This window comes from Thermobia domestica, chromosome 18, assembly GCF_964235325.1.
Source record: "Thermobia domestica chromosome 18, izTheDome1.hap1.1, whole genome shotgun sequence".
NCBI lineage: Eukaryota > Metazoa > Arthropoda > Insecta > Zygentoma > Lepismatidae > Thermobia > Thermobia domestica.
The window spans coordinates 133400826-133416216 of NC_137471.1; the positions used below are offsets into that span (position 1 = coordinate 133400826).

General features: G+C 36.1%; 1 protein-coding gene across 6 annotated transcripts in view; it reads right to left on the reverse strand.

Annotated features, from left to right (window-relative positions):
• The window catches only part of LOC145675520 (ubiquitin-conjugating enzyme E2 W), a 146237-nt gene that overhangs the window by 35281 nt on the left and 95565 nt on the right, over nt 1-15391 (reverse strand). For all 6 annotated transcript variants that reach the window (XM_081745995.1, XM_081745996.1, XM_081745993.1 and 3 more), the window contains one exon: nt 4092-4183. In XM_081745995.1, coding sequence (XP_081602121.1) covers nt 4092-4183 — 92 coding nt within the window. The remainder of the gene's footprint in view (nt 1-4091; nt 4184-15391) is intronic.

Here is a 15391-nt window from a genome sequence, read left to right on the forward strand (position 1 = left end):
GAACGGTCTTGCAACAAGTGCTCGGGTAATTCCCGTAATTGAATGCACAAAGCATCGAAAGTGAACTTCAACAATAAGACCATTTATTTAACGTTGAAAAATATTTAAAACATTTTGATGAATTATGTCTTTGTTTTAAATGAATATAGCTATTTGGTATTCATATTTGGCGAACGTCACTCAGGCTCCTAGGATGACTCGATGTACATTTGTTAATTTGTCTGCCTTTCCACACAGTGTTCAACTTTCGGTCTTTTAAATTTTCAGGATACAAACCAGACACACACTAAATTTTCTGTTTAGATTTTGGCAGCATACCAACGTAAAATTACAAAATGACGCGCTTTAAAAAAAAAAAAAAAAAAAAAAAAAAAAACCTGATATCCACTGGCGAAAATCCCGGGGGGATGTTGGGGACATATCCCCTACAATCTTGGAACTGTCCTCCTCAATAATCCGATTGGAAATGTGTCTTTTAGGAAGAAATGTGTTGATTTGTGTCCAACTGTCACAAAGAAAAGTGAGATGAAATTGATACCTCCCAGAATAAGCCTCAAATCTGACCGCCTCCCAATGTTGAAGACAACTCTGCTCCCCTCCCATGTTGTCCCGGAGTTCCACATAGGGGACATAAAATATGACGATATTGCTTTACAACTTTAAAATCTGACTGGCAACATTGAAAACTGTTTACAGGGAATGATCATATTTGGATCATCCCTTGTAAACAGTTTTCAATGTTGCCGGTCGGATTTTAAGTTATAAAGCAATAATAATGTCGTCATATTTTATGTCCCCTGTGGAGGACACCGTGACCGACATGGGTAATCCTCCTCAGCATTGTTTTTCGCCTTCATAAATATATTGTACATCGCATATTATATATATATATATATATATATATATATATATATATATATATATATATATATATATACCGTCTTAATCGTCCCCCCAATGTTGAAGACAAATTTGCGCCGCTGCTGATATCCACGCTACAAAGCGCAATTTTAGGTCTTTCAAGTTGAAATTTTCAAAGTAGAAGCACGAGAGACTTAATTAGCTGTATATATTTTGGCGGCATAAAATTTCAAAATGGCGTCCATTTTTCAAAATAGCGGGTATCCATGCTACAAGGTGCAATTTTCGGACTTTTTAAGTTGATATTTTGAGGGTAGAAGCACAAGACATTCTAAATTTGCTGTATAGATTTTTTCGGCGATCCAATATAAAATTTCAAAATGGCGGCATTGTTTTCAAAACAGCAGTGAATAGAAAGTTGTTGCAAGTTCTGACAATGACACTCATGAAATGTAAATCAAATTTTAGCATTTTTATCCCAAAGAAATTGAAATATTTCGAAAAAAACCAATTAAACCCGAAAAAAAATAATAAAACCCGAAAAAACCCATATGGGCCCAGGTGGGTTGGGTTTTTTCAAAAAATACCCGGGTTTTTTCAAACCCTGTGTGTAGCGAACCCCGGAATATGGATTCGATGTATTTTGTTATCCAGAATCCAAATTTCGAAACCCAAGAACAATTAAACGTGTCAATTATTTTATGGCCAAATCATAAGCGATTTTAGATAAAGAGGACCCACATTTGTTCCCCATAAAAACTGACACGGTGAATCGTCCTCGAGTTTCGAGATTTGGATTGTGTATGACAAAATTCATCGAACCCATACCCTGGGGTACACTGCACAGTTTTTCTTTTTTTTTGGCTGGGTTACATTTATCTCTACTGTCCAAAATCATTTAAGTTTTTCGCCCCATTAAAATAAATAAATAAAAAAAAGACACGGTGAATCTTCCTGAGGTTTCGAAATTTCGATTCTGTATAACAAAATACATTGAATCCATATCATGGGGTCCGATGCACGGAACTTTTTTTGTGTGGCTGTGAATCGAACCAGATGTATTAAGGCTCTTCGCTAAACCCACCTCTACTTTTCTGAACTTCAGGAAATAGCTTACAGAGAATGACGGACATTAAAATGTAGAAAGAAGCCAGATAGTATGTACAAAATGCTATTAAGCAAACTAATATAACCTTTTTCAAACCCCTAATCGACCACAAATTTGGGTGTGCAGTTTATGATGTTCTAACCATTGGGGACCCGAATTTACACACTGCACGACACATCTTGACGTTAATTACTAGCTCACATACTACCACTCGTGTCAATTACCAGCTTCGCTGGGTTAAAATAAGAAATGTGTCCCATTAGTCCCGTTTTACTATTACTGAAGAGCTCAGAAATCGATAGAAACAAAGAAAATATAATGAAAAATCAGAAAATAAGTAACCTATACAAATAAAAAAAATATTACTATTGTGGGCTGAATTTGGATTTAAACGGCATCGGAAGTGTCACTACTCATCTCAGCGACTCCGAAAACTATCGATTCGACACTAATATCGGTCATTTTCGATCCCGATATCTTCCTCCCCTCCTTCCTTAAGTTGCACCATCAAAGTGAAATAATAATAATCCCAGGCCCGAACCTCATCTGTGTTGAAAATCTGATCGAGATCAGTAGGGTGGTTTTCAAGAGTTATTAAGTCACGAACACAGTTACTTTCATATATATGGATAGATATAGATAGATTTTATAGACACTTCCTGGTTTACTTTCAATATTTTTTTTTATTCCTCTTCGTTTTTTTAAGTTCTTCACTAAAATACATAAAAGTAGGGAATATGCTTCGCGAAGAGCTTTACAAATTACAGCCAATGTTAAAAATCTTACCAATTTAAAGACTAGATAATATACATGTCTGTATGCGTGTGACAATGTTATGCATTTCTTAGCGTCATCTTCAAACCGTCGAATAGACAATGAATTTGAAAACAGATTACTTTTGAATTTTGTTGAAGAATTAATAGGTCGAGAGTTAAACGTCCCTTTTTTACATTGTAAATACATGAGAGATGGCTCTATAGCTTAACAGAGGATTCGAATCAAATGATCTCCAACAAAAAATCAAGTCCGTATTTAGGCTTCTCATGCAACTACAAGAAACTGTGTTGTGTTTAGTAGTTTTGTCAACTACTTGTTTTGGAAATTAGCAACATAATAGAAGTATGGTTTTTCTTAAATAATATTATTACAGCAATAAAACATTTATTTTTCTTTTAAAACAGGGAGGTCATTTTTTCCTATTCTTCTCGCCACTTTTCACTGATTTTAAAAAAAAATTAATTCCGCAATAACAATTCACATAATAAGCCGGGCGTTGATATTAGAAATGAAAATATGGTGAACGTTCCACACCCGACACCCCATTTTCCAAATGTCCCCCTGCGACTTTTTTCTGTTTCCTAAGCTGAAGTTACCATTAAAAGAACGACTTTGTGACAATGTTGAAGACATCCAACCAGCTGTGACAACGGCATTACGGAACATACTACAAACTGAGTTGCGTCCCACTCGGTGTATTGACGCAGGAGGGATATACTTCGAATAATAAACGCGTATTATTACATTATCTTTGGTCACAGTAAAATCAGTCTCATTACTCAATTGTCGGACGGTGTGTAAATGCACATTTGAATCATATTTAACATTTAAGTCATATTTGGGCCCGAAGTGATATAAAAGCATATTTTTGGTCATATTTTAGGCAAGTTTCACTTAATGCTCAGAGATGTAGTTGCCAGTACTGTCAATAAGGTTATTTTGAACTTACTTTCTTAGAAATTTTTGGTCTTGCATGTGATTTGAAGAAATACTGTACTGTGAGTACGAGGATAATGGTCCTTAACAAGGCGAAGTATTAACCACTTTGAAAATGAGAAATTGCTATATAATCCACTACTGCAAATTACTGCAACGGATCTCCCAAAGAAATGTTTCAAATAAACCGAAAAAAAAGTAAAGAACACACATTTTGAGGAAAAATAATTATTTCTTTCTTGCTTGGATCGAATTTGTTGAAGGATTATCCAGGATTATCCAGGAATGAACTAATTCCTGGAATAATTAACGTACTCATTTTTAACAAGTAACAAGCCTGCAAAGTATTAACAAACGTCGAATAAAGTAGCGAGTGGATAACAAATTATTGTAAGGAGTAATTACTTACTGTGTAAGATTTTGTCCCGCCAAGTCAGGATCTACAGTAACTCCCGGTGGTGGTTCTTTCAATAAGGACATTAATTCTTTTTGTAGGCGTCGCTGCAAACAAAAGAGAAAAAATCACATTCAATATTTATACCAACATGACCTTACATCAGTTATCTTATATATAAAAGAGAACGCACAAATCCTTTGTTCCCTCATCACGCTAATACGGCTGAACCAATTTCTTTCATTTTTGGGGGGTTATTAGGATTTGGACCCTAGATGGTTTTTATCATATCACTTTAATTTTTAATTACCAGTGTCTTGAGATAATTGACCAATCAAGTGCCCATAACGTACAAATCCTTTGTTAGTTCATCATAGGTAAAAATAAACGTATTTATATGCAACCCGCATGACCGTGTCACTCGGCGGGTTAACATAAATGACAGGCGATATAATGTTAACATTTACTGCAATCTACTATGGTTTTTATCATATCACTTGAAAGCGAAAAAGTAAAAATTATCTAAGTAACAACGTTTATTGCGTTCCGGGGTGACCCCAGCGAAGCGGGGTGAACGCTGCTAGTTAATTGATAATCTACATTTTTCTTTTGCTGCCAGAGTCGTGGCGTAATTCTATAAACCAAATCTTCAAAACGAGATAGTATGGTGCGAGATAGTTTTTCTTAAATGATGATCTGGATACATGGTTCGGGGCTCACGTAAAACCCGGTCTCCCGGTCAAGAATGTTTAAACCTTAAGAGACCTTTTCCCCTGGTATATCCACGTATGTATATAAAGAAATTAATCATAAACGCATACAAATTCCAAGTGAACGAAATAAACTGTTTAAATAGTTGGAGAGGTGACTAAAACCATTTTTTTAAAAGTTTTTTGTTGTTGTTTAAACAGATTTGCTTTATTTATTTAGATTACAAATACATAAAGAAAGTTCGTTTGGCCTTAACGTCCTTATGCAACAGCGGGGTCATGAAGAACGGGATCTACAGCTTAAAGTAGGATTCGAATCACTACTCGGTTTGAAACAGAGAAAAAATCCTCCACTGGGACTCGAGTCCGGGACCCATTGATTACAAAGGCGACGAATTTACCGACTCATTCATGGAGAAAAGCTAATAGAAATACGTTATACTAATCATACATACTTGTGAATATCTTACGAGTCACTTCAGAAAGACAAAAAGATACACAACTGCACAAGTGAAAATCAATGTACAGAGTTATATACATTAATATAAATGGACAATTTCAAAAGACTACATTGTACAGAAGAACTAATTTAGTTAAAGTTAGTTCATTGAGTCAGAAATACAGCAACTTAATTAAATTTACATATTAATAATTCAAGCGAATAAAAATAGGAATCATTTGAGTTCACTCTGGCTCTGAACTATTCATTCATAAGCAGAAAATACTTTCAATTTCAACAAATCACTTCCGTTCATGTTGCCTGGGTTTGAAATGAATGAGGAAAGATTTTCTAGATGGTTTTGAAGTATGTAAAAACGTCACCATGAAATTTACACGATTTATGGCAATTTTGCTCCTAAATTGAATTCGTTTAAACATTATTTTAAAACTATCTGGTTTAAACCTGCCCACTCTGAACAGTTGTTAAAAGTCATGTATTTCATAGAAAAAGAAAACTTCACTAGGAAATAATTTTAAAATGAAACATTATTTTAGTACATTTAAACCAGAGATATCCAAAGGAGTTCTTTTCAGATAAAACCTTTGTTGTTAACGTATGTTTCTTATTACGACTGCTTGTTGAAAGAAATAATTTGTATTGATTTTACACTATATAAGGTTGTAAACAATTCAAAAGCCACTCCACACAGACAAAGTGAAGTAACTACTGTTTCATACATTAATAAAAGTTTCGGTTTATTATTTGTAATTTCCAAAGAATGAAGATGATCTAATTAGTTCTTGGTTCACTGGATCAAGAGGACGGAAATCCAATTAGAGCACAAATTAATGAATGAAGACATACCAATGATAGAGGAAATGAATAATCTTCATTTCACGGAACAGAAGTCGACGACTCAAATCAAGAGAACTTTAGGTTACGCTAGCAATGTTCATACCTTAGTATCCACAGAAAAGCTGTATACGACTGCACTTAAATCTCCCATCTCAAAGAGAGTATCTCAAATTCGGCAGAGGGAAACAAGGTTAATTCGGGCCTCATTTATTTATTTTATAATTAAGTAAGTACTTTTCATTTTGTTTTCATGCGTGTACTCTGCAGCAAATTCTTCATCACAGGATTCTTACAGGACTAGAATTGTACAATTTCTTATAGACAATCGTAAGCGTATAATAATGGAACGTAACAGTACAGTACACTATAACTGAAACACCAAGATTGCAACAAGTCATACGACACATTTGGTGAAATGAACAAAATAATGTTCATTTCGTGAAACATACTCATATATCCTACCAACCACAATGAGACATGTCTTTAGAACATAAACCATTATTTCCGATTGAACACACTAGGATGCCACACTTCGCTGCTCCTGTTTCTTCGTAAACCACGCGGAGAGGTAAAGGGAGGTAGCAAATAACCTGATGTTTATCAAGGACAGCAGTGACAACTATCAAGAACATAGCATAGTCGATGGTTTTTTGCAGGCATATTACACATGGATCCACGACTACATGAAGACTGTCAATACTTGCTTACCCCATTCTTCTCTTATCCCCTTTCTTCATTGTATTTGTCTGGAGCTCCCATGTCGAAAATTGGCCATCTGGAAATGACTGATACAAACCGACAGGAATGTCAGCCAATGGTTTTACGTACTTTCCTTCATCAATACTGCGAGATTTGTTCCTGTACACACCATCTTTCAAGGACATATTACAAAAAGAAACGTGAAGGGAAAAAGATCATAGATCAACGCAGCCAGTAGTCCCTGGCGACTTATCCATCCCATCTCCCTCTGAAATGAATGTCAAACAATTCTGACACAAAACACATGTGGTTGTGTATCGTCCTGCTGAAAGTAAACTGCAACGTAATGTTCAACCGCCCTAAGCTTCAATTCTGTTCGTAGGACTTCCAAGCAATTATTCTAATTGACAATATATTCATAGAGTACTGACCCAATTATAACTGTGACTGATATTGTTATCCAAAACAAGGTAATCCTGATACGTTGACGTCCTTCTCCGAATTAACGTGCATTGCATCTTTCAATACATACAACCATAAAGTACAAGTAGCCGTTTAATTTCAGTGTAACCTCATCCATATCTTCGTTGGACATTTCTCATCTTCATGTAATTTGGCCAAAAATTTTCTTCAAAGTTTATCTTCTGTTTACATCTGTATGTAAGAACTGCGGCGAAAACGTTCGGTATGGCTTCACTTTGTCCACCATCTTCTAATTAGACGCTTACTGAATTTGAGAACATCAGAACAATGATGACCGCAATTCGACACACTTTCCTTTTGTCGTTACTGAAATTAGTTTTCTTGACTACCTCACATCGTGCACATGTAGATTACCTCAAATTTTCTGATCTGGATAATTTCCACATGATGGTCTGATTCTGTACCAGTTGTATGCCCAATTCTCTATTTAAGAAAGGCTTAAATGCTGCTCCATTACACTGATTTTCATAGTACAGTTTCATTGCTTTCACTTGTCCACGGTCAATCGATGGGCCATTTTACTTCACGAAACCTGGAAAGCAGTGTTCGAAGTGGAAAAAAAGCAGAGGCGGTATAATTTTCTTACGATTTTGACTCGACACACCGTCTATCTAAATGCTGAAATACAGCGAGGGTATGTTGCCTAAAAGGTTGCATTCCTATTTACATAATGACTGAAAAATACTGGAGAGCGTTTTTTTAGTTACGGAGGGGTGCTGGAGAGACTTTGATCCATCGCCAACAACTTTCTGAAAAAAAAAAAAAAAAAAAAAAGTAAATAACTATCCCCTTGTATTCTAGAGAATTATACACGAAAATGCTCAAAACCGAGTTTTTATATTAACAATTTCCTGCGGGAAAACTCCCGGACCCCCGCTTGAATAATGGTTATTCCAAACCCCCGTAAGATCAGCCCCCACAACAGGCAAACCCTAAATCCGCTCATGCGAAAAACAAGACATTTGTATGAATTAAGACAAGACACACACATACGAAAGAAACAACTCAATATGGCACATCAAAATATAAACTAGACAAACTTCTTTGAAAAAACTTCATTTTAAAAACAAGAGGTAGAAATAAGATTAAAATGTCGCTGTTGTCAACTTAGAAATTATTTCTACATAAGATATAAAATCTTATTACTTGCAAAACTATTCGTCAATTACTGTGTATGAAAATGTATTTATTAAAGTTATTTAGCATCTACTCTTCTGTGATGGTATGTCTTAATCACTGAAAAACCAGAGGTGGTATGCCTTCATCACTGAAAAATCAGAGGCGGTATGACATACCACCGCTTACCGACTCACTTCGACCACTGCTGGAAAGTCAAAGAAATATGATGGTCATTAGAACAATGTATCCATTACAATTACAGATACAGGGTGTCTACCAAAATTCCAAAATGAAATTTTGTGCCGTTTTCGTGACCTTTTTCTTTATCAAACCATAAAATTTGACACCATTCTCAAGAGTGACTTTGGAGGCGAAGTAGGTCGAATTTTCATGCATGCGATAGAAGCGTGCCTTGCTTGCGATTCGATAGCGTCTAAAGCTGACCATAGACATTTTTGGTGCTGAATTTTGACGTTTTTTTAGAACCAAATTTTCCAGTCTGTACTTACATTTGTACAGATAAAAACAATCATGACCCAAAAGCTAAATTTGGTATGATTTTCGTTACTTTCGTGAACGATAGACACCCTACAGCAACTAAAACATTATTTTTCCACTACACTGTACTACGTTACTTCTGCCAAGCATGTATTAGTCACGTATGGAGCTGACTATCTGTGACAACTTTTGAGTAATGTATTTCAGCTAGATCAGTTTAATATTAGCTTTCTTTTAAAACATATTCGAACGGCAGACACAGAGGGAATTAACGCAACCAAAATTATTCGCTCTCTGCTGGTCTAGTGATTAGCACATGCACCTTTGGCGCACGTGGTTCTGGATTTGATTCTCAATGGGATATCACCCATTCGTTATTCGAATGATAAATTATTAAAATTTTAATAGCACTAAATGTAAGTTTGCTTTAAGCTCTGGTATCGACACAGGAGATGTCTGTAGACTGCCACTCGCTAAAGAAGTAGCCTTTACCGATAGTTATAAGTAGTAAATGGGCTTCGGTCCATTGTGCTAATAGCTCATCCTATTACCCTTTAGTAAAGCTTTGTAGTAATGAGCTGGTCTGCAAGGCAATGGTTACGTTATGATGAGGACATTGTCCAGCCCACTCAAGGTAGAGTTGTCATTCCATAGTTTTGAAAGAGTAAATTACATTACACGAAGTGAAACTGTATAACATTTAATACGAGGATGGATTGGAAAGTTAGATGGATGGATTAGAAAATATTTAGGTTTATTTTTCCACGTAATCCCCCTCAACCGAGATATATTTACGCCACTTTCCGGTAACTTTTCTATATCACTTTTAAAACATGATTCCCTCAGCCTTGCAAAATATCTTAGTAAGCACTTTCTACTTCTGTATCCGGAGAAAATCGCTGACCCCTAAAACCTTTTTAAGGTTTTTAAAAAAGTGAAAGTTCGATAGGGTTCAAGTCAGACGAATAGGGCGGATGCGGCAACATTTCGAACCCACACGAACGAATTTGTCATGGATGCAAGAGACGTGTGAACGCGCGCATTGTCCTCGTGAAACATCGTCTTCCTTCGCAACATTCCTGGCATTTTAATTCTTATTTCCTCACGCAAATGTCGCAGAAAATTGTAGTAGTATTCAGAATTGACAGTCTTTCCCTTTTCCAAGAAATCAATCAGGACAATACCCCTAGCATCCCAAACAATTGATGACAACCTTGTTTGGCTTTCTTTGGGACAGGAGATCCACGTCGTTTCCATTGCTTCGATTGTTGTTTTCATTCCGGTGTATGATGGTATAGCCATGTCTCGCCTAGTCATAAATCTACCAATAAACTCCTCAAGATTACTTTCAAACAGTTCCAAACAATCATTGGAAAGGGGAGTATATTGCATTTGTGTTCAACTGAAAGAAACTTGGGTACCTGTCTCGCGGACACCTTAGAAAACCCTAATTCGTTTACGATAATGTTTTGTGCTCGCTCAAAGGTAACACCCACAGTCTCAACTAACTCTCGGATTTTGATTCTGCGGCTTTTCAAAGTCAGGTCACAAATTTTATTGACATTTTCTGTAGTGGTCGATGCTGAAGACCTGCCACTGCAGGGGTCATCTTCCAATGCTGTTTCTGTCTCGCTTAAATTCAGCCACCCACTTTTTCACCCTGGAGTACAAGGGCGCACAGTCTTCTAATGTCTCTACCTAAGTGTAAATATTTAATGACAGATTTTCTCTATGTCACAAATTTTCGTCACTTCCGCCGACTTGGCGCCTTATAAACTACTCAAACAACAGAGAAATGGAATTTTACACAGTGACTACCAACAGATATAGCTATGCAGCTAATGTATACAAATGTAAAATAATTGCTTCCTTCCTATCAGGCCATGAACTTTTCAATCCATCCTCGTATACATATGAAGGAAGTTGACAAGTTTCGAACTACATGCGTAATATGAAATGTACACATTTTGCATTATGTGAATACGAACTTCTATTTTCGTCACATATGAAATAGCCCACGTACGAAAAAAATTAATAATGCAGACAATGGGTAATGCAAGTTTCAACGACATATTTCTCATACTCATTTTGTGTGAAAAAGAAAATTTATGTCTAAAAGTGAATGAGTACATTTTTGGACACAGACACAGTTAAATGTGTGAACGCTCCAACGTTTACGTTAAAGTAGCAAATCCTCCTGATGGTTATGTAACGAAGGAGTTGCCTTTAAAAAGAAAGAAAAAAAATCCTTGTTCCAACAGTGTGTTTACCTGCGTAGAACCTACAGAAGGTATATGCTTAGGCTGAGTGTGGTTAACTCAATAATAGAACATTGCATCTATCGTTTGAACGGACAAATTGAAAACAATTGAAATTCCGATTACGGTCTATGACTGTCGTTTACAGCTACTTTCACGTGCATCGTGATGCTACAATGAGCTCAATACATAAAAAAAGAATGATCGATATAAAACAAAATTCAGCTAAGGCACTAAAGAAAGAAAACTTTATTTCCTGCGTAATAGACAAATCTTTGTTAAAACACACTGCTTATTTCTGGCTCGTTAAAAAATGTATGGATTTGTCACTAAAAACGAAGTTTACATATGAAGTGAAGTTTATACTTCATCTTAGTATTACAACGTAGCTACCAATTAGAGACGCAATTATTTTCACACTAAGGAAACAACACAGCACTCTATGCTGAGTTTCGTCGTGGATAGTTACGAATTCAATTCGCTCCTAAAGGTGTGTGGGGGAGGGGAGGGAAGGAGAGCTATCAATAGAGGAGGAGTGAATAGTAGTACTGAGAAAATACTGGTAATCCACATTGCGCACGATCGGATATATGGGCCCTCCATCAGCTGTCCCTGAAATCACTGCTCGTCGTTAACCCGGGAACGGTCAAGTGTTGATTTGTAACGCGAGCGGTCGACAGGTGAGCGCGGCGCTCACTTACAATATAATCGTTTCTATAGCTGTTTATGACTATATGGGATTTATTTTGAACACATTTATATATGTTGACATTTTGTGATTTATTATTATTATTATTATTATTATTATTATTATTACTAAAATAAAATCGCAAATGAAATTATGATGTGTTTATATAAAACCATTTCTTATTATAAGTTATGTCTATTTTTATTATCAAAGCTTTTTATGAAATCAATTTCCGTTATCCCATAACAATACAATTAGTTGATTATCACTGTCGCATAAAATTACATTTTTATCATCATTATCACATAATGATTACATTTTCCAAAAAAAATACTTACATAATTAGAGCGAGTTTTCAGTATATGCTCTTTATATGCACATATTATTCATATTTTGAGTTGGAAATTTCTAACGAAATTAAAGATATAAATATCAGTGTAAACACTCTACTTATGTATCTTGATACATACAGTAGGTATTTCAATAAGACGCTATTCTACTCCATGTCTCATCACTGTTTTGATGTAACCCCTTACACTTCCAGCAGATACTGACAGTGTGTTTCCCACATATTGGCACTTCACAGGTAGCATATCGTACTTTTTTTTTTTTTTTCGCAAACCGTAGCTGAATCTGCTCCTTGTTGTTGTCCATGATCTCGGAAAAATCACTCACGCCGTCGGTTGACAGGTGAGCGTGGTGCTCACAAATTACGCATAGTCACATTTATAAGGCCAGTGCTACTCCAATAGAATAGAATGAAAAGGCTACACTGGACTCTGACACACAAGACACATCAAGACAGCTAGACGGCGCCCCAAGTCTGTGACCCCACTAGGGCGGCTTTGAAACGAAAACATAAATCAGGGTGAGCGCTGCACTCACCTGTCGACCGTTCCCGGGTTAAACAGAACAGAGTGACCTGGCTTTAACTCCTAATGGGAGTTCATGTAGTTCGGACGCCACGTTAAGTTAGGTTCAAGTCTCAAATAGTCTTGCTACTACAATGGACGTTAGGCTCAGAGTAACAAATCCATCATTACCAATTTCAATTTAGTGATTTTTGCCTTTATTTTTCTATCCAAAACATTTTGTATATCACCTACTTTTATAAAAGTTTTCAATATGCATTACTTTTGACTGGTGAAATTGCGCTAACTTTATTATTACTTAAGACGAATAATGAAATCACTATAAAGAAATTAAAGAAACACAAATCTCAGGGTGTAGACGAAATTCCGGATGAGTTAATTTTAGCTGGAGGCGAAAAATTGTGGAACAAGATACACAAACTCATTCTCCTTATCTGGAACAAGGAAGAATTGCCACACGAGTGGAAACAATCATTTTTCCAATTCACAAGAAAGACGACAAAACTGACTGTAATAATTATCGAGGCATTTCTTTTCTGTCAACATCCTATAAAGTTCTTTCAAACATTCTATTAGCAAGATTGACCCCATACACAGATGAAATTATTGGAGACTATCAGTGCAGATTTAGACGGAATCGATCAACTATCGACCAAATATTTACCATTCGACAAATACTCGAAAAGATGTGGGAATACAATACCCCGGTACATCAACTATTTATTGATTTTAGAAAAGTTTATGACTCGGTTAGGAGAGAAACTACAACATTCTTACAGAATCTGGAATACCGAAAAAGCTAATTAGATTAACTAAGATTTGTTTAAATGAATCCCAAAATAAAGTTCGGGTAGAAAAACTTTTGTCCACGAGCTTTCATATCGAGAATGGCCTGAAACAAGGAGATGCGTTATGGCCATTATTATTCAACTTTGTCCTAGAATACGCTATAAGAAAAATCAAAGATAGCAACCAGGGCCTAGAATTGAATGGTATTCACCAGGTTATGGCGTATACTGATGATGTAAATTTAATAGGGGATGATAGGAGAACAATAGAAAGAAATGCAGAGGTCTTATTAAACCTTGCAGGGACATAGGTTTAAAAATTCAGAGAAAACTAAATACATAGAAGTTCCTCAGGATCGTAATACGCCAAATTACGGATGCGTTAAAATATCAAATAATGCTTTTGATAAAGTGGATACTTTCAAATATCTAGGATTAATATTAACAGAGGAAACCCACATTCACGAAGAAATTAAATGCCGGCTAAAAGCAGGGAACTGTATTATTATTCAGTTCAAAATCTCTTGTTGTCGCAAATTCTGTCGAGGAATTTGAAGTTTAATATATATATATATATATATATATATATATATATATATATATATATATATATATATATATATATATATATATATGCGATTATCATGCCTATTGTACTGTATGGTTGCGAAACATGGTCGACTACTCTGAGGGATGAACATTGACAAAGTATTTGAGAACAAGATCCTGAGACGAATATTCGGACCCAAGAGGAATGGGGAATGGCGGAAACGTCATAACGAGAACTACATAATTTGTACGGTTTACCGAACCTTGTTAAACAAATCTAGAAGGCTCAGGTGGGCAGGTTATGCAGCCATAACGGAAGAAAGTAGGAACGCTTTCAAAGTCTTAACTGGAAGACCAATCGGAAAACGACCATTAGGAAGACCTAGGCGCAGATGGGAGGGACAATATTAAGATGGATCTCGCAGAAATAGTAATACAAAGTAGGAACTGGATCCAGTTGGCTAAGGACAGAAGTCAGTGGAGAGCTTTTGTGAACGCGGCATTGAACCTCCGTGTTCCATAGGGCCATAGTTAGTTTAGTTGAGTTGTTAAGACGAATAATTCCTACTATTATTGTAATAATAGTTATCAAGACTGGAAAGGCTGCTAGAGCCCAAGAAATATTGCTGAAGACGAACAAATTTAAAAATCTTTGTAATATAGTATCAAATAAAGCCGTGAAACTATTTACAATGGGAAGATTCAGAATGAAAGACGGGAAGGAAGCTGACCAGAGCATATACATAAGATTCACATTGTAAACGTCTCTCGAGTGATTCTAAAATCACTATACATTTTGTGAAATATTGACAAAATATGTCTTTGTTGCAGGTTCTGTAAAAGAATGCTAAACAAAGAGGAATGAATCACCGCTATTTCTGCCCGTCTGCGTGGAATGATGTAACACGAACAGGCACGGACCGACTTAACGCGTAGATTTCGAAAGTTTGGCATTACCACGTTATCTAACAAGAACTTTCCAAATTCTAGTGTGCTGGTAGTGTTAAAGACAAAGAACGTTCCGGAAACTGTACATAACGCCAGAAACCGTACAAAATGTAGAAGTGATTAGCCCAATCGCATCTATTAGGATACTTAAAAGGGAAATGAGCATTTTCCCAAAGCAATGTGTGTAAAGCTCTCCGTTACAAGTTACACAAATGTCCATACCTTATCCAAGTTGTGCACAAGCCTGAAGCTGAGAAATATGTAGCTGAAGAAGATGTGTCTTATGACCTATAGGCTATGGAACATCATTTGACGCATGAGACAACATTTAACACTTGTGGCTTTGTGAATAATTACAATTGTAAATCTGGGCAGCGGAACAACCAAATGTACTACAGGGGTGAGT